Source organism: Sprattus sprattus (assembly GCF_963457725.1).
Source record: "Sprattus sprattus genome assembly, chromosome: 18".
NCBI classification, from domain to species: domain Eukaryota; kingdom Metazoa; phylum Chordata; class Actinopteri; order Clupeiformes; family Clupeidae; genus Sprattus; species Sprattus sprattus.
Window position 1 is genome coordinate 22,433,274 of NC_137916.1, and position 23,816 is coordinate 22,457,089.

A 23,816-nucleotide genomic window follows, 5' to 3' on the forward strand; every position below is an offset into this window, starting at 1 on the left:
TAAATTAAGTTTTTGCTTTTTGTAGGCGCAGTTTCAAAATGTTTTGATCGTACCTCGTATGCCCCGATTTATGATGGTGATCACTGCGCAAACATTTATTCTTATTGCAAAAATACTAAGCCAACCAAGAGTCACTCATTAATACAGGAAGACTTAACAGCTCTTATGTGTGCGTTGGAGGCTTAAACAGAAACACTTCTTATTCACTTTGAATGGTGTGATGTCAAGCGTTGCAGAACTGAATTGTGGTTCTATGTCAACTTGTAAAAAAGATGGGAGACCAAACTCAGTAGATGGACATGTTTATATAAAAATTGAATTTATCACCTTGTTATAAAAAACGTGCATGAATGGTGTTTTCTGGATATGTTGGAATATTTAGCTAAATGCCTTTTTATATTTTCTTCTAGGTAAATCTATGTTAGGAGTTTGTTATGTGGCTTGTACCGCAGACAATGAAAACATGTGCATGACCTTAATGTGAATTGTAAACTTGTAGTATCAAAAAATATCCTGTATGGACGATGATTGCTGTTTGGCAGAAGTACAAAACTCACAAATTCATACTCTGATAGCATTAACAAATGAGGAGACTGTTTATATTCCAAAACACATTTAGGCTATGTAAAACACGTTTTAAAGTTGTTTCAAAAGACTCATGAACAACTTTACATATTGTGGCGTGAAGTGGGAGTAATGTGTGAATTATTGACTTCCATGTTGTGTTTATTATGTTGTGTCTTCCATTCCATGCATGAATGTTGATGTCTTCAGAATTCGGTATTAATATTCTAAATTGGAGTGATTGGTGTAATATAATCACTTTGAAAGATGTGTTCAACAAACATGCAACAAGCAACTTGCACTACTTTTGATCGAAAGAGAGAGCTGCAAACATCGATTTCAATAAGGTGGTCAACAAATCTGTCAGACTGAAACGTCAACTCTGAGTTACACGTTCACTTTTTAAGAAACCAGAATAAATCCAGCTGTAGGCTATGTCTACAGTCATACAATTTATTGCAAAATGTATTCTCATATTAATGCAGTAAGCTAATACAATGTATTTCTACAATGAATATGTTGAAAATAAAATCTGTTAATGAAAATAACTTTTATCAGGACAGTAACAGGCCTGCCTTGTGTCTCGCTCCTGCCCAGGACAAGATGATCTTTCCTTTCTGCAGCTACTTCCATCTCCAGACTCCGCTGTTTCTGGCAGAGGCTTGTTTGGCTTTTCTACAAGCCAATAACTGGATATTAAAGTTAAAGCTAGGTGGCCAGATTTTTAAGCTACCTAAATTGGATGTCTCACCTTGTTCTTGATTAATACCCTGTATTGCAGGTGAGACTGTACCTGTTGCAGCTGCATCTAACACTTCAATATCTTTTTTTGCAAATACCCAGCCATAAAGTTCTGTGTGCCTCTGCTATCATTTAAAAAAATGACAAGCTTTTATGTGTACTAGATCAAGTTCAAACAAATATGTGTTTTTGACGGATAAATCCAGCAGATTATTTAAAGGTTAGAGGGCCCTTTTGGTGTCTCCTGGTGTCAGCCGCCCTGAAAGTAGCCACAAACCAGACAAAAGATAGTGCGGCGTGCCAGTACGGGCTAACACTCCAAAATCTAAATTCGTACAGGACAAAGAAAATCTACAAATGTGCATTTTTTGCAAAAACATCTGCGGCAATAGGCAGAAATTAGGCTTGCCTGAAATTTTCACTATGGATCCATGCGCTTTCAAAACTGAAATCTGTCCAAAGGCAGGACTTGGTTATGTGCAAACAGGTAGAACTTCAAACAGTAACTTATAAACATGCAACTAAATAGCATGTCATAATCACTCAAGCATGTTTTTCTTTCTGTATCCTGCCAAAGTGCAAAGGCGCAAAGAAGGGTTCCAGCATCAACAGTGGTCAATACCACACACATGCAAGAGAAGCTAGCAAATTTAAACACAGTGGGGTTTTGGAACAGAAAAGAAAAAGGTAACGATGAATATGAGAGAATTGCCTGCTTCATCATTTGTTTAAAAAGAAAAGTTATCTCTGTAAACACAAGGGTAGTTACACAGTGGAATGTGGGATGTGAAAAAAAACAATGATAGTAAAAAGGATACCGTAACAATATTTAACAGCATTTCACAAAAGATACACAAATAATCCTGGATGGTTATGTGCGTTTTGACAATACTGCATAATCATGGTGCTATTTTAGAATGCCACATCACTTTGGTTTCAAGTCACATTACAAGGTTGTTTGTGACTGTTCATTTTGTTCAGCATCTTTTTCCTTACTGGAGATTACATGTTGCACATCCTGGAGACTCAGTTCTTCCCCCGGACTCTTCATTGACTGGTTGGAAAGATGTTCATTGTGAGGATGCATGTACGTAAGTAATAAAATAGTTATAAATCAGAATCGCTACCTTATAATCAAAATTAGAGTCAAACAGCAATTATTATATCAAGTCTTAACTTGCTTCTTCATGTGTGAACTCTGTTGGTAGGAATGCTTAATCCAACTTGGTATCATGGTGTGACTTAATCTTTTGCATTCCCTGTCAATACACATCTTTTCATGATAGTCAGAATTGCACTTTGATTAGAAAGGAATGTCACCCTCTCTCCCAGTGTGGGTGCATTTTACATCCATGTAGGCTGGGTGCATTGATTTACTTTCTCTCCTTGTCAATATAGTATGAAAACTAAAGTACATAGGCTCAGACTTCTCTGACCTAGCCAGAGAGTCAGGTGTATCTGCTTGTGAAGCACTATTCGCTCCATCTGCAGATGAAACAATAAAGCCTTGTTTCCTGATTGACCACCATTGCCTGACTGAGTCTCTAAGTAGATTGTAGTGAAAATGACCATCAATAGAAAAGGCTTATATCAAGACTTACCCTCTAGGTACAAGTAAGGCTCTGTAATATTATGTGCGATGATCTCCTCTACTTTGTTCAGCAGTTCGGGGACTTGTTTGTGGCCCTCAGGGCTCTTGCTGTCCAGGACATGGTATTCATTCCCACAGGTCTCCAGCAGCTTGACCAGCTCCTTCCCGCCTCTCTGGATGTGCTCCTCGATGGAATACCCCAGACCTCGGAGCAAGTCCCCACAGGTGAACAGCACCAGAGTGTACTGGGACCACTGCGTGCCAAAGATCTTCTCCATGTGGTTCTCCAGGACGTACCTCTTCCGGGACGTGAGGGAGGACACGACAGGAAGCACCAGAAGCAGGGCATGTGGTCCCGGGTGGAGAAGCTCGACGGCCCTCTGCGTTTCTTGTTTCACTCGCATTGACGTTTGTTTCACTGACCACCAGCCCCAGCCAGGGGTGTCCACCACTGTAACCCGGCGCCCCGAGACCTGAGACTGTCTCCTAAGGCTTACCTCCGTCTGCTTGCCCACGTCAAAGCCCTGGAAGCCCAGCATGGTGTTCCCCGCCAAGCTCTTCCCCACACCCTTCCAGCCTAGCAGAATCATCCTCAGCTCTGAGATATTGGAAAGAGAGAGGAGAGGAGAGGAGAGGAGAGGAGAGGAGAGGAGCGAAAGGACACAGATAGGTTGATGAGAGGAGTTCTAGAGAAATAAATCTGACTTTCAAAAGTTCCCTTCCTTTTCCTAGACCCAGCAAACTGTGCATGAAATCAATGTTCTATGAGACATCATATGTTGCCATACCATAAGATGGTGCCATGCAAAGATGCTCTTCCAAGAGAGTTGTTGAAGACATACCTACCTACCGAGACAATCATACCTAATGATTACAAGTGATTACAATTAAGCCTGATCTTTTGAGTGTAATATTTCCTCTGATAAAGAGATATAAGAGTACTCCTCCCAACCTCTTGGCGGCGGTATATACATGGGCATCTCCTGGAAGTGCCATGACTCCATCACGCCCCTCTCTGCCTCTACTGCATCATTCCACATCAGGTTGTTCCTTGTTCCGTAGTTGCTATCCACCTCCAGAAACCATCCGTGGTTCTGCTCCACCACTTCTTCCACCTTCAGCATTAGTTCCTGAACCTGAGTCCTTTCACGTGGTCGAGTGTTGTCTAAGCCATAGTATCTATAGGAGACATATTTGATTTTACTTTTAAAGTAACACAAAGAATGAAATGTGTACTTTCTTGACTATTTATCATATTCCAAAAATGTTGCATTTTCAAGAGGATGATGGTTGGAATACTGATAATAATGTTACTCCAGTAGTGTAGTAACTTATCTGTACTTAGTAAGTTCCTGTTTCAGCTTTGTGCAGTTTTTCCCAAAGGCGACATAGTGCAGTGACCATGGCAACAAAGAATTTGTTCAATATGATTGACTCTCCCTCAATTAGCTACTGTTTTGGCAAAATTATGCTTTTGGGGAAACTCACCTCAAAACAATAAACCAAAAAGTTCTTAGACTAACCTCACTTAAATCTCATGAATTTATTTGATCAAATTCAGTAAATTGCTACACAGGGTCTTTTAGCTGTCCGTTCTGTGTGTTTGCTCGTACACTGTCCTGGTTCTGTAAATGGAAAACAAACAAAGTGGCTTGAACTGAGCCATACTATTCCAGCCAATTAACAGGTTGTTTCGGGAGCACAGAAGGTAGGGATGTAATTTAATTGGCTGTTGAGTTCAATTATTAACAGCCTTTCGCTATAATCGCTTATGCTAGACTCTCTTTCACTCGACTTGGAAAGCTTTTCAGAATGTAAGGATACAACACTAAATAGTTTTAGGCGCGCAGCAATACCTGTTACCACACTTCTCCACTAAGTGCTGCAGGGGCTTTCCTCCCTCTATGATGTGGCTTTCCAAACATCCTCCCTCATCAAGTGCATCAACACCCGTGAATAACACAATGGTGTGCCTCCAGACACCTGTGAAAGAGGTATCCAGTCACCACTTAGTATAGGTTTTATGAAAACCAATATTCTACAGACAGCAAGTGAGACAGAGATGGAAAGGGAGAGAGTGAAAGTGGCAGGGGGAATTACAGACGGTAAGAGTCTTTTAACATTTAGAGGGTTCATTCTTCCTCTTAAAGAGGTGGTATTTACACAATTCCAAGATTGTGATACCCTTCATGTAATTTGATATTCAAAAATCAAATTATAACTTATATGAAAAGGTTTTCATGATCACGCACCTCTGCCCAGTCCCTCCAGGTGAGTCTCCAGTCTTTTCATGCGGTTCTCAGTGAGGGGTTGAGACACAGACACCACCAGGAGAATGACATGAGGCCCTGGGGAGCAGAGCAGCACACCTGAGCTCAGGCTCCAGGGGTCAGCTGACTCCTGCGGCTGATCTGCGTCCAACTCTCCATCCTCCCCCCAGCCTAGGCCAGGAGTGTCCACCACGGTGACTATCCACCCAAATACTTCCCCTCGGCACGCACCGCTGTCTGATGTCACTTCCTCTGGGAACACCTGCTTCCCCAGGATGGTGTTGCCTCCTGAGCTTTTCCCAGTCTGCTGGCCGCCTATCAGCAGAATACGTCGAGCACGCAACGCAGACTCTTCAGAAAACCAGAGAGAGAAAGATATTAAAGTTACATGGTACCAGCTCAATGATGCATTTGTGTGTCAAAGACATTTGACAGCGACTCAGGGATGCAATGTAGTTGAAGTGAATCATGCTGGGTTGTGAGATGGCAGCAGAAAACAGTGGATTTGACTGAAATAAGTAGTCAGGCACTATGACTTACCAGTGTATGCACCAGAGGAGAGGCCGGCCATTTTGTTACTTCCTTCCTTGTCTGGTTTTGTTTCTCACTTTCCCCTCCCACCCTCCTGCTCCTTCGTTCCCACTCCCCGGTCTTTCTTTCTGTCCAGTCTTTGATGTATCTTTGTGAGCTATCTGAAAGGCTGAGAAATCCAGACGCTACTCAGTTACAGTGATAAACTATGCCTCATATTTCTTTCACATTCACTTTATATTTTACTCCTTCTATTTGTTTCTCTATTTCTCCTCTCAGCCTTAGTTCTGAGCATTTCTAATTTCTGCTCCTCTCTTCTCTGGCTCGGATGTAGCCTAAATGGAGTTCAAATGGTCAAAACAAAATTATGACGATAAAAAAATCCCCTCCTTTCCAGGAAAACCCAAAAGCACTGTTGAGCAGCCCCCGTAGGTTTTCTATTTATTTAATCATAGAATCTGTTCAACGACGCTTTCAGGAAACGCCCCTGATTTTTATCAACAGTCTATCCCATGTAGCTAGCTGGTTCCTGACAATCTGGACCAAGCTGTAAGAAATCTGTGAAAACTCTGGGTCTGTCTGGAGCACATCCACTTTCCCCTATAGTATTTTGAAAGCACACTGCAAACCTGCAGATTGGGGTAAAAAAGATGTTATTTCGAACTACCTGCACGCTGATGTTAGACATTGTGGGACAATGTAGTACAATAAGCACTGCATAAAGACGCATGTCGTGTTTATAAATTACATCGACCAGATTGTACATAAGGAACATATCCAGGTGCATTAGCACACACAAATGAGACAGAGAGAGAGAAAGAGCGAGAGAATGGACCTTCTGTCGTTGAGCAATATATTTGTCGCAAAAATGACCTTATGTCGTAGTACATTTGAACCGTCGTAATCACATGTCCATGTGAGGAGGTTGATGAAAGTAGCAAACCGTCTCAGGCTGGAGTGCGTGTGGTGTCCACTATTCAACTTGACGGTTCAAAGTATCTAACATCGCAGTCATGGATGCGGACGAGTTTATGAGATACCGGTCTCCCCTGGTGTCACGATATGCCAGTAAGGAAATGGCGTATAACTTCAGTGACAGGAAGAAATTCACTACCTGGAGGAAGCTCTGGATCTACCTCGCCAAAGCCGAAAAGGTTTGACAACATACATCGCCCTTTCATAACATCTTGTTTGTATTTGCTCATGTTTTCACCCGGTCCAAAACGGTGTCAAGTCTACTGCAACAATAAGCTTACTTGCATAATAGATAGCGGAATATTTGGTCGGCTTTGGGAGTCTTGCGATCACTGGTGAAAGTGTTAAAAGTTTTCGACCTTGAACAAATCATCTCAAGTTCCCATCTTCTAAAAATAGTTTTAAGGAGGTCCTCCTTTAAACAAGTAGCATTGCCTTGTTGTTGTATGTCCCCTGCAACCCTGAGCGGGGAGAATAGCCATGTCATGTAAAACAGCTTATTGACAATAGGCAAAAGGCATCATTGAATTAGTCAGTAGTCATTTGCCAACTTCAGAAGTACCCTATCAACAGATTAATGTGCAGTATGAGTGTGCATAGCCTATATCTTTAACCAGTCTATTTAGCACTGACCATTTATGTTGGCTATCTGCTTGCGTTACAGGAATCGCAGTTTATCCAGCAACAGTAACAAATAAAGTTAGGCTTTCTTGCAATCTGGCTTTTCGATTTTCTTTCAATCAAAGAGCACAGAGGTTGCATTTTATTATCACCACCCTGTTAACAGACATTTACTGGGTGATCATGCAGGTCTATTGTATGCAGGCAAGGTAGAGGGAAAAGGGCTCACTTTCACATGAGTTGAATACATTTTAACTTCTGTGAGGATTGTCATTAATTAAATTAACTAATAAACTTAAACCAAAGCCACGTGTTGTGTGGGGATTGCTGTTCATTAACACAATGAGTACTGCTTACAAATGTACCTCAAGAGGGAAGGAGAATTGGTGTCGATCCATCAGTCACATGCACATCCTCACCCTGCCTCTTAAGTGGTGGGGGAGAGTCTGTAATAGGCTACACAGTGTCCTGCACAGATGTGAGCAGAGAGGCACTGGTTCATGTCACCAAGGTCACTCCTCTTAACAGTACCGTCTCAATAATGCTCTTACACTTTTCTGACAAACTGTGGGTTTGTGTGTCTGTGTGAGAGAGAGAGGGCACGCTTGGCCTTTGATTATTTGTCATGAGCAGTTCTATGTGCGTGCATGTGTTTTAAAATAGTGAGACTAAAATGTCAGGGTAATTGGAGAGTGACCCTGGAGAGATGACCTTTAGACGTTAGAAGTATGTCCCTTGGCATGATGAAACTGTTGTTGAAGGGGATTGGATTCATTCATTCTAGCATAGTATTTATCTCTGTTAATGAGGCAGGTCCTCGTGGGAACCCTTCTGCCTGTAATATATTTTGGACTACTGACCTGTCCCTCCACTAAATACCTAAGGTGAAAGGTTGGGGTTGTTTAGTGTGTTTTCTTATGCTTTTAGTCTCTTGCCCTCTGCTCATGACATGCTATTTCTGCGTGTTTGTAACTGAATGGTTTCTTCATCTTAACAGTAGCCTACTATGATTGTAATTCTTCGCTCTTTGCAACTGTCTTTCATTCTTGATTGAAAAACCAGGCATAGGAAAAAATATAATTTAACTAATGTCCACTCTCTCGCTGTCATTATCTCTCATCCAATGGTGCAGGAAAGTCGAAGTGGAATTCCAAAATGGGATGATTACGAATTTTCTAACGATCCAAATAGAAGCTTGATGAGTTTGAAAATATGGAGAGCATGTTAAGAGTTAACCAGTGTTCTCCCTGTGATGAGTTAATAACATGTATTATATTGATCGGGCACCCTAGTACTCACCCTTACCTTCTTCTGACTTTGTTTAAAGGCTATGTTTATGTCCCATCTCTACCTTCATGTAGAACAAAATATGATGTGGAAAATGTAGTATTGAATACTCTGATTGCATACTTCAACAGCTTTCACAATACTCCCCACAGCTGATTTATAGCATTTACTAGAATTCTACACGGAAGGCATTGTTTGTCTAGATTACAGTCAATATTTAATAATTCTGTCATCGTCAATAGGTCACTCAGGAGTCAGGGGTAGGCCAGATCAAAAGGCAACGATTGTATCTTTTTCTGCTAGTTTCAGAAAACTGCGATTGTTACTTTTAAAGAATATGTGTGGCATTTCTGAACCCTGCCAAACTATGGAGAACAGCCTCCAACCTCATGTCTCCAATAGGCATTTCTGAGACTCCTCTCCCACCCACTGTTTTTGTCTTTACTCAACATTTTATTTTATTTTCATTTCTTCACCTTTGTCTTTCTTTCTTTCATACTCGTTTTGCTCCTCTTTCTATTCTTCTCTCCTCACTATTCTTTGTTTTCTCCTGTCCTCTGTCTTCCCTGTTGTCCATCGTCATCCCCTCCTCACCCCACCCCCCCCCATCCCAATATCCCAACACCCCTGCATCCTTCTCTCCTTACACCTCCTCTCTTCCCCTCCTCTCCTCATTGTCATCCTCTTCTACTCTCTCCTCCTCTCTTCCTGCAGGCTCTGGGCCTGCCCATCACCGATGCCCAGGTGGCAGAGATGGAGAGCCACGCAGATGACATCGACTTCGCCATGGCGGCGGAGGAGGAGAAGAAGCTCCGTCATGATGTCATGGCTCACGTGCACACCTTCGCCCACTGCTGCCCAGCTGCTGCTCCCATCATCCACCTGGGTGCCACTTCCTGCTACGTCGGGGACAACACTGTGAGAAACAGAACCACACATGAGCTTGAGCTCCATGAATAGAACTATTGAAGAACTCTAGAATAGAACTGTGATTGGGCTTCAATTCCAAAACAGAGCCAGCTAAGAAACATATGAATACATGAAGGCGTGAATGAACATTTTCTATTTTGTATCTTTTTCTTTTAGGACCTTATTATGCTGAGGGATGGCTTTGACATTCTCCTCCCCAAGGTAAATGCCTCTGAACTGAAGTGAACAAGGTAGTTAGCTGACAGATAATTCCAAATCTTAACCCTCAACTCCCTGCTCCCCCAGTTGGCTCGTGTTATCGATCGACTGGCCAACTTTTCTGAGAAATACGCTCATCTCCCCACCCTGGGCTTCACCCACTACCAGTGAGTATGTCACCAACAGGCTGCTACAGGCATACGTATGTGTCTGTCTGCGTTATTTTGTCTGCCCGCCATTTCTCTTTCCTTGTGCAGCTCTCTGCGTGCAAAACTCTAAATCCTGCTACTTTTGTGGAAGAAGTCTTGTATCTCCCTCTGCATCTTTGTGTGTCTGCTTCTCATGTTGTCTGTCTCTTCTTTTACTTGTCCTCTAGCCTCACCCCCTTGTCTCTCTTCCCCCTTCATCCCTCTCTTTCTTCTCCTTCTCCTCCAGACCTGCTCAGCTGACCACGGTGGGCAAGCGGGCGTGCCTGTGGCTGCAGGATCTTACCATGGACATGCGGAACCTTCAGCGGGCTCGTGACGACATCCGTTTCCGGGGGGTCAAAGGCACAACAGGCACCCAGGCCAGCTTCTTGCAGCTTTTTCAGGGGGACCACGACAAGGTGAGGACTTTCATGGTTTGTTTATGTTCTGTGCTGTTGAAATAAATGCCAATACTTGTACTCTTGTACATTTATATGTAACAAATGTGTTTGTAAATGTTCTCCTGTGTCCAATTCAAAGGTAGTTTTGTTGAGAATTTGTTTTGTCGTTTTGTTTGAGAATGTTGACTTAATGTGAAGCAAATAAATGTTGTACATTATGTTTTAAGGTAGAGGATCTTGACAGCATGGTCACAGACATGGCTGGCTTTAAAAAGTAAGTACTTGTAGATCAACTTCTGGAGACACATGAACTTTTTTTATGAAGAAAAGTTATATATTGCAGAGTGCAGTTGCAGCACACTGTGCAGATTGGTTTGCACATGTTTGACACTAACCTTAACATTTTTATTTTTATATGACATCGGCCCATTCTCCTTTGTCCTTGTTTAACTTTTAACGAGGCTAATATGGAAGGCTGTATTTGAGTTTGTAAATACACTGTATGCCAAAAGTATGTGGTCAACCCTCCTGATAATTTAGTTCAGATGTTTCTGCCACACCTGAACTCGAAGTACTGTGGAGAACGGCTGACTCTTAACGGAGATATGTTCATGCTGCCCATTTTGATTGATCACATGACCATGGTGCACTTCACTGCACGCTAGATTTCTTCTGTGCATGAAGTGCCACACTGAGTGTCGTATCAAAAGCAGTGTACCCCCAGTCAAATAACAATCATTCAGCACTTTGGCCCAGTGCAGCACAAAAGCAACAAGTAAAATACAGCAAATGGTAGTTAAATGGTTCGAGCTGAAGAGCTGAGTGACTTTAAATGTGGCATTGTGATAGGATGCCATCTTTGCCACAAGTCACTTTGTGACATTTCTGTGCTGCTACATCTGCTCCAGTCAACTGTAAGAGCTGATATTGTGAAGGGGAAGCGTCTAGCAGCGGTAGATCACACACACTCACAGAGCAGGGCCTCCAAGTGCATAAGCTTCTTGTGTGTCTGCCTCTGGAAGCAACAGCAGCAAAAGAACTGTGCGTCGGGGAGCTTCATGAAATGGGTTACCATGGCTGAGCAGCTATGCTAAGTGTCAGCCGGAGTGGTGTAAAACCCACCGCTACTCGAGTCTGGTGTTCTCGTCCAACATCGGCGCCTGACCTCATATATGCTCCTTTGACTGAATGGGCACAAATTCACAGACACACACCAAAATATCCAGGAAAGCCGGCCCAGAAGAGCGGAGGCTGTTATAGGCTCAAAGAAGGGGGGGTCACTCTATGGTTTTGGAATGCGATGTCTAACAAGCTCATATGGGTGTGATGGTCAGGTGTCCACGTATTGTTGCAATAGAGTGGATGTATTTCATTTTGGAAACAACCCCATAGGTAAAGCTTAACAAATAAAAGCACAAGCAAAATCCAAATGTGAAAACTAGTCAAGCCCATAGTCAACCTAGTCTATAAAGATATTCTACAATCAGCCACAACAGCATCAGCTACATCACAAAGAGTTTTTGGCATATCCACTTTGTTATAATGGCATAATGTGATATTGTCATCTTACAAATGAACCTGTCTGGGTGCAGGGCCTACCTGGTGACTGGGCAGACCTACAGCCGGAAGGTGGACATAGACTGCCTCACTGTTCTGGCCAGTCTGGGAGCTTCTATCCACAAGGTTAGTTGGACTTACTCATTGTGGCATCTCAGGGACTTGTAGTTCATCTGTGAACCACAGGATGGTAGTAGCAAGTACTGGTGGCAGTAGCTCCCATTCTCACACCACCCTCTCACACTATTGATTCTCTGAAGAAAACAAGGCAGCGTAACAGACACTGACACACTGGTGCAATTAGGGCCTGGTTTCACAAGACGCTTTCCTAAACTTGAAGTCCAACCTCACAAATTGCACTTAAACTTCAACTGCGCAGGGAATGTTTATAATGGCATAATTCTCTTTTAAGTAGGGGAAAAAAATTAATGGATTACATTGTCTTTCAGCATGTTTGAAATTAATGTTGTAATGACTATTCTGACATACTTTTCGGCCTCATAGATCTGCACTGATATCCGTCTCCTGGCTAACCTGAAGGAAATCGAAGAGCCTTTTGAAAAGGAGCAGATCGGTGAGGTCAATTGGCATGATGCCAGGTCAAGCAATTTTACACTATACTCTATTTGCTGTGCTAAATGCATTTCTCACGACACTCCCTTTTCTCTCTATCTCTGTCATTCTGTTTCTTGCTATGCCTCTGCCTGCCTGTCTGTCTCGCTCTCTCTCCCTCTTTGCCTTTCTCTCTGTCAGGCTCCAGTGCAATGCCGTATAAGAGGAACCCGATGCGTGCTGAGCGTTGCTGTAGTTTGGCCCGCCACCTGATGGCGCTAGTGTCTGATCCTTTGCAGACCTGTGCTGTGCAGTGGCTGGAGAGAACGCTGGACGACAGCGCCAACAGGTATACACAGACACACACACACACGAGATCAACTGACACTTACTTACACACAAGATCAACTGACACACACTTACACACATCCAACTGTATGTTTGGGAGCACCCTGACGTTCTGATGTTCTCCCCTGTTTCCCAGGCGAATCTCGCTGCCTGAGTCCTTCCTCACAGCAGACATCATCCTCAGCACCCTGCAAAACATCACTGAAGGACTGGTGGTCTATCCCAAGGTACTGGCATAATACCATAGTACAATACTTGGGTTGAACACTGGAGTACTGTACTCAAGCTGTTGCAATCATACTGGACACCATAGTATACTATATATTATAGTATACATCATAGTGCTCTCTGTGTATTATACCCAGATTGCTGTAGGAAAAAGGATGTTGCTTTTGTGGTTGATGCCGCAATCAGTTTTTATTCCAGTAAAGTGCATTAACGAAGCAGGTGGAACACTCCTGGTTCATTGGTGCAGATTTGAACAACAAGCACCTCCAAATCTAGCCGTATATACTTTAAGACACCTGCAAATGAGCTAGACCTCTTATGCAAAGAGGTCTGGCAACCTTTTGTTGTTCTGTATGATAATCAGGTTTCTCTGACCCGCTGCCTGTGATGGTTCTCAATGGCCGACCTCCATTTCCATACCATAATTGGTTGCTCAGTCTCAGTTCGCTTTCCTGAACCCAGATGTCTGAGCAATACCAGTGTGGGGACCTTTCCTTTGTTACCATGATAAGATTGGAGATTAAGAGATTATGCTGGCCAATTTTTGGTGGTCAGCGCAGCTGCTTTACCATGAATCTCATGTTCTCACTCCGGATATACTGTCATTTCTTACATTGCTTACCGCAGTACTGTACTCAGTGTAGTGTGCTGAAATTGTACTCTAACTGCAGTACAATTTATTCAGATTTCCTGGCTTTGTTATAAACATGCTGTATCATAGATGGCCTTCCTGCCCTTCTCCCTGTCTTTGTTAGGTGATTGAGAGACATATTCGCCATGAGCTACCCTTCATGGCTACAGAGAACATCATCATGGGCATGGTGAAGGCTGGTGGAAACAGACAGGTATGGAGAACTGAGCTCATGAACCCCCCCTTCTCTCTCTCTTCTCTCAAACACACACACACACACACACACACACACACACACACACACACACACACAACAAATATATCACATATATACACACATTCACTCCACACACACTCACACACACACACACACACACAACAAATATATCACATATAAACACACATACACACCACACACATATAAAGCATTTTCCTTATGTGCTTCTTGGCCTACCTAGCTACCCGTTTTGAGGTGCTGAGGCCGCCAATCAGTAGTTATGGTTCTTATATTTATTGTATATCTTTTTCTCAAATGACTGATTCTAATGTAAGTCTTGTCTTTTTTTGTCTTGCTTTCCCACACACACACACACACACACACACACACACACACACACTCATGTACACACACAGGACTGCCATGAGAAGATCCGGGTGCTGTCACAAGAGGCTGCAGCAGTGGTCAAACAGGAAGGGGGTGACAATGATCTGTTGGCTCGGGTCAAAGCTGACTCCTATTTTGCACCCATCTTGGGCCAGCTGGATGCCCTGCTGGACCCCAAAACCTTCATCGGCCGTGCACCACAACAGGTTTGGACTCTCTCTCTCAAACACACACACACACACACACACACACACACACACACGGGTACATGCACATACAATCAAACATACCCGCAACACAGTGACGCAAATATCTCTCTCTCTTTCTCGTCACTCTCTTTCCAGGTAACCAGATTCCTGGCGGAAGAAGTGCACCCCATTCTCAAACCATACAAGGGCAAGATGGACGTAAAGATCGAGCTGGAGCTCTGAAGACAAACACACATACATACACACATGTAAACCAATGTGTTATCAAACGTTAAAAAACAACAACAACAACAACAACAACAAAAAAAGAACAACCATTAAATGCGGAAAACAACCTTCCATTTTTGTCTGAGTTATTGTCATGAACGACTGCTTGAGACTTCACTAGCTTTGGTCAGCCATTTAACCGGGTTTGTGTTTCATGGTGCCACTGCTGGCTGATCAGGTCATAAAAGAGGATGAATCATTCCACCTATTACAGTAGAACTAATATCCATGACTTGTCAGCCACACCTGTCCCTTTTTAGATGTGTTCAAAGGAGGTGAGTTTTCAGCTAAAGATTTAGATTACACAAACTTTTTAGGACGTTTTTCTTTGAGGCTCTTGTGACACAGTGTGTGGTTTGTCTTTTTATTGTGAATTGGAGCCCTGGGTACATTTTTGTCAAAACTAAATGATTTGCTAGAAACAAGCACAAAGTTCACTCAAAATGAAAGTCTTCAAAAGTTACCTTAATTATTTGAGTAGATGTTTTTAATGAAAGGTTTACCGCTGGTTCATCTTAAAGAATGCTAAGTTGAATTAACGATCTGACAAACTTCATATCTCTATTCTGTTAAGCTTCTGAGTCATCAAAAGTATCTCTATTTTTTCAGACTATACTGATTTTCCATGACTTCATGTCATATTTGCTTTCACTGTGCTATTACTGCTTGTATTAACTAGCTATCAGCGCTTCATCTATTTTACCAACTCAATCAATAAGAACATTTGAAATGGGTGATTAGTTGATTATGGGATGGATAGATAGACATTCTCCCTGGTCTGTTATTTGATTCCGATGAACAGCCATTAGTTTTAAAACAGTAAAATATAAGTCAGTTTGAGATGTCTGGTGGAGAGCTATTTTCTAATTCAGCAGCCTGTTATATGGGGACAAAGTTGACAGCGGGTCCCCATCGTGTCCAATTATTTTATTGATTTCAGCAACCCAGTGTAGTCTTGGACATTCAGTGGTCTTAATCATACCCTTGGATAACAATCCATCTGCAAAATGACAAAGTAGAGTTTTGCAGTTTTTGAAGAAATATATTTCATATTTTTAAGTTTACCAGAGAACTATGTTTAACAAGTGTAAAACTAACTTTGGAGAAATACATGCAGTATATGACCTAACAGAGTAATTAGCCTTATGTTAAATACGGCTGAATATTTGATTAATATGAATATATGGAAAGAGGTTTTACTTCCCTACAATGAACACACAAAGACAGAGAGAGTCCAAAGTGCACTCAGATCAAGCCAGAAAAAAAGGGTTGGTCTATTTCAGGCACTGTGGTAAAAGTACTTTCAGCAAGAAAGGTCTTCAAAGACGTTGGAAAAGATAGACTACTGTAGTTTGCATTCACACAAGACTTCTTTTTCATAGAAGTTCACGGTTGTTTCGTGGACTGGAGCTGAATATAGTTACATTAGTATGTAAAGTTTTTTAAGACTCTTGCCTTTACCAAGATGTTGCTCTCTGTATGCCTTTAAATTTAGTTTTTATTTAAACTGCAATTACTCGACAGTTACTAAGAGTTACTGCTGTCATGCAATTACTCATTCATGTGGATTCTGAGATTCAGAGTTTTAACTAGTAATGTTTTAGCCTCCCAAGGTAAGTTGGAAATATCGCTTATATGTTATCATAGACTTCCTGCTTAGATTAAAAGTCCATATTTCATTACTATAGCCTAATAATTTTCTTTTGCAACAAAGACTAAAATCAGTGTTTCATTTGTTTTGATCATGAGGGCTGAGTGATGCTTGAATTGGTAATCCTTGTCATACTACTTGCAGGTAATCTGATTGTCTATAATGTGGGCATGGGCGTTACTTCCTGTTCTCCTGGCAGTGGGAGGCACAGCTGGTATCTGGGCAGTGTGAGTACACATCTCTCTTTTCCTTTGTCTCATCCCTGTTCCTGTGTCTATCCCATTTTATCCTGCAGGAAATCAGGGAACGCGTATCTTCTCTTTACCTTGCTATTTTGCTTTATTTACTGGATGTGTCATTATGTCACAGTTGGATTAGATTCAGCATAACTCACAGGAAACGTACTCATATATAAAGTAAAGATGCTTTATTCTGTTTTTGTTACATTTTCCAGGTACGGTATTGCAGTATCCAATGAATCCGTTAATTTGACAGCAGGATTCCCGTACATCAGGTCAGCAGAACACAGCAATGACCCATGACCACTTCACCACTCACTGAAGTTCTTGAAACAACTGCTGGGGCAGTGGTGACCCGTCTTTGTGATGGACCCTATCAGTTTAGTGTTTATTAGCTGTGCAGCATTCACTTTCTGGCCCTGCCCATATTTGAATGAGGGCAAAGTTTTCCATTTTTGATGGGGACAGAAAATATATACCAATTCTGCATGTATCCCTTAGTGTCACTCTTAGGCATTAAGGTCTGTGGTCTGCACTACGGTATTTCTCCCTTGACTTGCACTGTGTTAGCATACTTCACTGAACTGACATCTGCACTGCAATCATATTCATTACTTCAGTGCAAGCATGTAAAATGCCCTTGGATGAATAAGAGATAAGACCCTTCATTCTTCAGATTCACAGAGTAAACCCAGAGGGGCCTGTTTGCTTTGAGTGCTAACTACACACTTCTCCTTTTCAATAGTGCGTGTGGTTCTTACGCTCCCCAGAGCTGCTGGTTCTCGCAGATCTGCAATGTGAGCAGTTTCCTGAGTGAGTACTGTTTCAAATACACACTAAAGAAATCTCAGTCATACAATGATACACAATAGCCAAGAGGTCCCTCTGTTAGTTCTTGTTGCTGCTCAGTTTACAAAACCATTTTTGTCCGGCTGTTGTGGAGCTTACCGGTCTAGATTTAAACCAGTTACTTTAACATTAAAGCCTTCGGTTATGTTGGTGTCTCTTTCTCCAGTCATTTGGATTGTGGTGATCCGCTATCAGCAGGTGTGTGACCTGGGTGACCAGTGTCGCCGTGCCAACTTGGCAGCCCTGGTGCTCGGCTTCATATCCTCAATAGGAATCTCTATTCTTGGCAACTTCCAGGTATGACTTTGTGTTCTCTTTCCCTCTCTCTCTCTTTCTCTCTCTCCTATAGCATTAATAAAAAAAGAATCCTTCTCGTCTCTCTCTTTCTCTCTCTTCCATCAGCAATCTGTGTTTATGGGGATGCACTTGTTGGGCGCTTTCCTGGCCTTCTTCGTGGGCCTGGCCTACTTCTGGGTGCAGCTGTGGCTCACGTATAAGGCTGGGTCACCACAGGATCGGCGCTGGCTTGGGCCGCTGCGTGCCTTCTTCTGCAGCCTCTGCACGGTGTTCTTCATCGCCAGTATCCTTAAACCACACACAGAGGTCAGGGGTTAAAGGCCAGGGGTCAAAGGTTAAGGATAAAAGTGACTGGGAATGTTGGTATTCGATGTGAGATAAATGCAATAATCAAGAGCACAATAACCCCAGTTAATTTCCTGGTCACTTTACTGAAGCGTAACTAAGTGAGATCGATGCACACTGCTTTAATATATCATGTACCCAAATCACAACAGTAAGTATTGCATCTGTGTGTGTCTTAATCCTGTTAACGTAATTTAATGTTGCAACAACTGCCTTCCCCTTACCCTCCTTGACCGTCCCCCTCCTCTCCCAGTGGCTGTTCTTCACAACACAGGCTCCAAGTCTCCCGCAGCCATGTGCGAGTGGGCACTGGTCATGACCTTCTTCCTCCTCTTCAGCCTCTTTGCCGCCGAGTTCCGCAGCATTGAATGCCACCGGCTCACTGTGTACAAGCAGGTTGTGGTGAAGAACCACAGCAATGACACCAGCGACAGGCATACTGTGACATAGCGTGGCTTGAACCACCACTTGTTAGCTTTGGAGTAATCACCAAAGCACCACATGGTTATGAGTGCTGTTTTCAGAGTAGACTCGATTATGAATGGACATTGCAATGTTGCACTTAATAAGGGGCTGCTTGTGCATGTTTGTGTTGTGTGTGTGGAACATTAGGGGAAGAGTTTGAGTGTCACCATCTAGTGGCAACATTTTGTCCCCAGTATTAAGTCTCATGAGAATGGTTAAACTTGAGGCACTCCAGTATTCACATTCATAATTATTGTCAACACTGATGTTGGACTTCTGAACATCTGAAAAGCAAGCCTATGTACCCTGAACATACACCACCAACCACACCTAACAACCAACAGCCTATAACTTATATTATAGAACAAGTTCTCTGGTTTATTTCAGCATTCATAACGGGTGTAATACATATTTCAAGTCTTACCTTTTCAGAAACCTTGTACGAAAAAGCAAACATGATGTAAATATGCATTTTCAATAACATTGTTTAAATACTTCTACATTTCAATGGTTGTGCGATTGCAGAAATTGTTTAAATATATGAAACACGGAAAGCAGCATCTATATCTTAAAGTTATTTAGTCAAACTTCGCGTTTTGTATTATTGTTTTGTACACGCCCATCAAAGTGTCACTGTTAGGTAGGTAATTGCGAGCGATAGCCTACGTCTTTGAAACTTCTGGAACTTCAAGCAAACTTCATAGTGCAGAAGACGCCGATCATATGTCGTATTTTGCTTTGATAAGGGGGACTTATATCAAAGTCCAGTTTTTTAAAAACTAGGCTACTTTATCATTAACCTACCGTGACTGCGATCGCCGCATTCAGAAGACCTAAGACCACAGTGAGGCACACTTTTTGGACATTTAGTTCGTGTTTGACTTTTAAGACTTTTATCTCAAATGGTTGGTTTAAGTTTTAAGCAAAGGCAGGGCTAGCCTATTATTGATAGATGACGGGGAATATCAGAATCTTAAGGATGTTAAGATCATGCCGGCTAAAGTCTGTGAGGCAATGTCATACGATGTGCACAAGTGATGTAACGTTAAATAAATAAAATAATATTCTTACTTATTCGTAGTCTGGTGTGTTTAGAATGTGGGCCTGGGCATTGCTTCCTGTTTTGTTGGCAGCAGGAGGCATCGTAGGAATCTGGACAGTGTGAGTAGCCTGGCTCTGCCTATCTATCTTTCTCTTACTTATTCTTATGGTCAGTGTAAACACCGCTCTTTATATTCCTCTTGTCATTTCATTCAAAGTTTCCTCATGATTGTAATATTTGCAAACCATATTTGCAAACTCTCTCCCTCCTTCTATCGGCGAGAGACAGCATGCATAGATTGAGTACTGAGTTATGAAATATTTCTCTTTTTTATTCCAGATATGCTATTTCAGTGTCAAATAACTCTGTCAATGTGACAACGAAATTCCCTTTCATCAGGTGAGAACAGCACTGGAAATGGGTCTTTTGTGTGAGGAAGACTAGTGGTTCAGTACCTGTTCTCATACAGAAGGGTCGAACAGGGTTGAACAACATAGGATGGTGACCTGGTTCAAGATTCATAGCGAAGGTTTTCTCATCACTGGTGTGAAAACATCCACAGTTGGTAGTTGACAATAGCAGTTGACAGTGTACGGCATTGTGTAAAGTATAGCTGAGCTAGTTGAGTCACAAATGTTTGTTTACGTCATGGCTTGCTTGTGGCTGCCCAATACAATGCTAGTGTCTTGCTGTAACATGGATATGGACACTCACTGAGGACCTGAATATGTATAGCACACTTTTAAACGAGTCAGATTTACACTGGATAATTAATATGTGATTATGAATCGTACTTCTTTACATCTAAGCATTTAAGACCAAGATTTTAGATGATTTGATGCAAAACAGCCTATAGCTGTTCAGATCCATACATCCATCCATAACTGACAATAGTTTTTTAAAAGCAATTCATTTGTACATTCCAAAAGTGGATCTGTGGATGAGGCTTCCAGTATGTGAGGTCTGTCTTAAACTCTACAAATGAAAACTCAGTGCATCCTCTCACTTTCTGCTTTCACAGCATGCATTGCTTGTGTGGCATACATGCTTGTAGGCATCATGGGTCTAGTTATCTCATGGACAGTAATAAAGTGTTATACTAATTGAGTGTGGTGTTGCCAACAGTGAGTGTGCTGCCTATCAGCCAGAGAGTGCTGTGTTCTGTCTCCTCTGCAATGTGTGGACTTCACTCAGTGAGTAACTCTTTAATGTACACAACTGCAAATGCACATTCAAAAACCTGTTTATCTCTGCGTTTGCTCTGCTCTGTTTTTGTGTGTCTGATAGCGGTTTCTTTCTTACACTAAAATGTTTGAAAAAAATTGCACGGAGAATAAAGTGTTGTCAGAGCAAAATGGCAATTGGCCAATCTGCGACATTGTATCTCGATTTTGTTGGACTGCTAAGTTGATTCAGTCACAATGTCCCCTGGTGCAGTTTCTGTACTGATGCTGTACTGTCAGATTGATTCTGTTATGAATCTGTGATGGTGTACTGTGGTGTAGAGTCTGTGATGAATTTGTGATGACTTTCCCTCCCTCAGTGATCTGGGTGGTGGTAATCCGGTATCAGCAGGTCCGTGCCCTGAGTGACCAGTGTCGCCGTGCCAACCTGGCTGCCCTGGTGCTCGGCTTCATTGCTGCCTCCGGGGTCTCCATCCTCGGCAGCTTTCCGGTACTTTCTCTCCCTCTCTCTTACTCTGTCCGTCTGTCTGGCTTCTCTCTCTCATTCTTTCTCATTGTCTTTCGTTTTCTCATATAAACCCTTTATCTCCAGTTATCACATCTGGTTGTGATTGCTTTTATTAGAATTGTTCATTCAAAATGTCATGGTGTGTCCCACTTTGTGATGCCGTAAACCATTAGTAGGCCTACAATTTTGGCAAACAACATATTAGCCCTGAAAAAGAAACATTTGTCATAAACTGGCTTACTTCCAGTACAATGTGATCATATCTGGCTCAATGCAGGACAAGGAGTAAATGTCAATCGATTCATATGTACTGATTATACAGCCTTTGGCAAAAGACTTTCTCTCTCTCTCTCTCTCTCTCTCTCTCTCTCTCTTTTCTCAATGACAGTTGAAGGCATCTGTGGTGATACATCTGTTCGGGGCATACCTGGCCTTCTTCGTGGGTCAGGCCTATTTCTGGGTGCAGCTGTGGCTCACGTATAAGGCTGGATCGTCCCAGGACCGCCACTGGGTGGGGCCGTGGCGTGCTGCTCTCTGCATCTTGTGCACCTTGTTCCTCATTGGTAGTATCCTTACGCCTAAAAGGGGTCCCAATTACATTATCCCAATGGTTCACAATCCTGCTCTTATCCCCCTACCAGCCAAGATGGCGACCTTTGAGGGTGTGAAGTGTCCATCGTTTCACACTCAGCTTTAAGACCATTATGAGTACACCATCCGGGTGCACTCAAAAAAGCAAGTTAAAGTACAGAAAAATTAAATGAGAAATAGTTTTAATCTCTGTATTCTTTTCTGGTGGTCTTTACAATGCTTTCAAGAAAAACAACCTTACACAGCTTATTGAACTAATTTATGGCGCTCTTGATTAGCTGAGCTAGTATTTCAATTCCAATGATTTCAGTCAGGGTTGTGGAGCAGGGATAGCATAGTAGAAGATTTTCAGTGCAGGAGATCTCCAGGAAAAGGACTGAGTAATGTCAGTAGTAGTCTGTAGTAATCCAATCGGTTTGAGGAACTGTACCTGAGGGGCCCCACACTATGGGCGTCCTTTGTAGAAAAATTGCTAATAGCAAAAGCAACTAGCAAACACCTCAGCCATGGAGGCTGCTGTTGGAGTGTGATGGATCCCAGAGTTTTCCTGAGAGACTCTGATCACCTTTAGCCTTGCCTTATCGCTAGGTTAGGCGGCCTGGTTGACATGTTCCTTAACCCTCCTCTTCCTTAGTCTTCGTTCTCAAGCCCGCAGGCTATAGGACTCTGGCTGCCATTAGTGAGTGGGCCATGATCATGGTCTTCTTCACTCTCTTCGGCTCCTTTGCCGTCGAGTTCCGTCACGTCAGCGGTTTCCAGGTAACTGTGTGGAAACAGGATGGGGCCGTGGGAAACAGTGATGGCTCGGCGAAGAGAAGTCTGGTGGTGTACCAATCATAGACATTTATATATATATACTGTACCGTCCCAGGACCGCCACTGGGTGGAGCCGTGGTGCGCTGCTCTCTGCAGCTTGTGCACCTTGTTCCTCATTGGTAGTATCCTCATATATATGGTAGTATCCTCATATATACTGTATGTCTATGGTACCAATGCCCAAGCCTTTGTGATGTCCCATTGGGCTTATGGTACCAAAACATTCCTGTAGATTTTATGTTTATGCTATTTCAAGCATCAAAAGCCCTGGGACTAAAAGGTTTGTGTGGGAGTGACAGAACTAAAAGGGAATTTGTCAATTATCATTTTGTTCTGACTAAGACTAAGGGCCTGATTTACTAACAGGATTGCGCCCATTTCTGGCGTAAAATAGCGGTCGTAAACATAAAACGGTATTTACTAATGGCCCGCAGCGCATATTAACGCCTGTGGGTGTGAACAGGGGAGGTAACTTGGAGGTGGGTGGTAACGTAGGCGTGAGGCGCAATTTACATGGGTGGAGACAAGGTAAGTGCGCCTAATGATGTCATGCATGGTATTTACTAAACTGCCTGTGGAGCGCACGTCTCCAATTTGCAGGCTAATTCTCCGCCTCATAAAAGCACGTCTTAACCAAGCGCAATTTCATTGAGTCTGAAAACGTTGATATGGCAGCAGTGATAAGAGAAAGGCGAAGAAAGAAGACAGAGACAGCGCACAGAAATAATTTTTTCAACTCGCATAACAAATTTTCAGTTAAATGAACCACAAATCATTAGACGGTACAGGTTAACCAGCCACGCAATACTTAAATTACTGAACCAGATCAGAGATGACATCTAACCCTCCAACCGGAGATCACATTCCATTCAATCAGTTGGTAAACATTGCAAATATTGGCACCGGATCATTTCAAACAGTTATAGTATCAGCAGTTGATATATCTCAGCCTTCACAAATATTCACACAGGTACTCGAAGCATTGCTATGGCGCACTGGTCAATACATTTCCCCACTGCCACAGCCGAAATTATAGACATCAAACAGGACTTTTTTTGAAATCGCAAACTTTCCGAACATAATATGAACCATTGATTGCACCCACGTCCATATATATTGTAGTGAACCCATGTCCC

The 23,816-nt window shown here is 42.5% G+C and overlaps 4 protein-coding genes across 4 annotated transcripts; 3 read left to right on the forward strand and 1 right to left on the reverse strand.

Moving 5' to 3' along the window:
* Positions 1-2,230: 2,230 nt before the first annotated feature.
* LOC308380003 (GTPase IMAP family member 8) lies at positions 2,231-5,737 on the reverse strand (the record flags this gene model as incomplete). Its single annotated transcript, XM_080857280.1, has 6 exons — positions 2,231-2,359; positions 2,907-3,494; positions 3,849-4,075; positions 4,753-4,879; positions 5,149-5,517; positions 5,707-5,737. 6 exons carry the CDS (start codon positions 5,735-5,737, stop codon positions 2,298-2,300), a joined length of 1,404 nt encoding a protein of 467 aa, XP_080713406.1. The 3' UTR covers positions 2,231-2,297.
* An 880-nt stretch (positions 5,738-6,617) lies between these two features.
* Positions 6,618-14,760, forward strand: adsl (adenylosuccinate lyase). The gene is made up of 13 exons (XM_080856310.1): positions 6,618-6,851; positions 9,295-9,498; positions 9,667-9,711; positions 9,796-9,875; positions 10,144-10,315; positions 10,525-10,571; positions 11,890-11,980; positions 12,359-12,428; positions 12,608-12,755; positions 12,891-12,981; positions 13,738-13,827; positions 14,247-14,423; positions 14,562-14,760. Exons 1-13 carry the CDS (start codon positions 6,711-6,713, stop codon positions 14,646-14,648), a joined length of 1,443 nt encoding a protein of 480 aa, XP_080712436.1. The 5' UTR covers positions 6,618-6,710; the 3' UTR covers positions 14,649-14,760.
* A 1,746-nt stretch (positions 14,761-16,506) lies between these two features.
* Positions 16,507-18,524, forward strand: tmem150b (transmembrane protein 150B; the record flags this gene model as incomplete). The annotated part of the gene is made up of 6 exons (XM_080855862.1): positions 16,507-16,571; positions 16,799-16,858; positions 17,329-17,396; positions 17,599-17,729; positions 17,835-18,012; positions 18,328-18,524. 6 exons carry the CDS (start codon positions 16,507-16,509, stop codon positions 18,522-18,524), a joined length of 699 nt encoding a protein of 232 aa, XP_080711988.1.
* Positions 18,525-19,562: 1,038 nt separating this feature from the next.
* On the forward strand, positions 19,563-22,940 carry LOC308378858 (modulator of macroautophagy TMEM150B-like). The gene is made up of 6 exons (XM_080855861.1): positions 19,563-19,700; positions 19,921-19,980; positions 20,707-20,774; positions 21,125-21,255; positions 21,662-21,839; positions 22,499-22,940. Exons 1-6 carry the CDS (start codon positions 19,636-19,638, stop codon positions 22,702-22,704), a joined length of 708 nt encoding a protein of 235 aa, XP_080711987.1. The 5' UTR covers positions 19,563-19,635; the 3' UTR covers positions 22,705-22,940.
* The last annotated feature ends 876 nt before the right edge of the window (positions 22,941-23,816 follow it).

Excerpts from the sequence above, each read along its gene's own strand:
- adsl (XM_080856310.1), top strand. The coding sequence starts at position 6,711 with ATGGATGCGGACGAGTTTATGAGATACCGGTCTCCCCTGGTGTCACGA. Across the intron at positions 9,876-10,143 it reads CTGGGCTTCACCCACTACCA|ACCTGCTCAGCTGACCACGG; the intron begins GTGAGTATGTCA and ends CTTCTCCTCCAG. Across the intron at positions 10,572-11,889 it reads GACATGGCTGGCTTTAAAAA|GGCCTACCTGGTGACTGGGC; the intron begins GTAAGTACTTGT and ends GTCTGGGTGCAG.
- LOC308378858 (XM_080855861.1), top strand. The coding sequence starts at position 19,636 with ATGTGGGCCTGGGCATTGCTTCCTGTTTTGTTGGCAGCAGGAGGCATC. Across the intron at positions 19,981-20,706 it reads ACGAAATTCCCTTTCATCAG|TGAGTGTGCTGCCTATCAGC; the intron begins GTGAGAACAGCA and ends TGTTGCCAACAG. Across the intron at positions 21,840-22,498 it reads CACCTTGTTCCTCATTGGTA|TCTTCGTTCTCAAGCCCGCA; the intron begins GTATCCTTACGC and ends CCTCTTCCTTAG.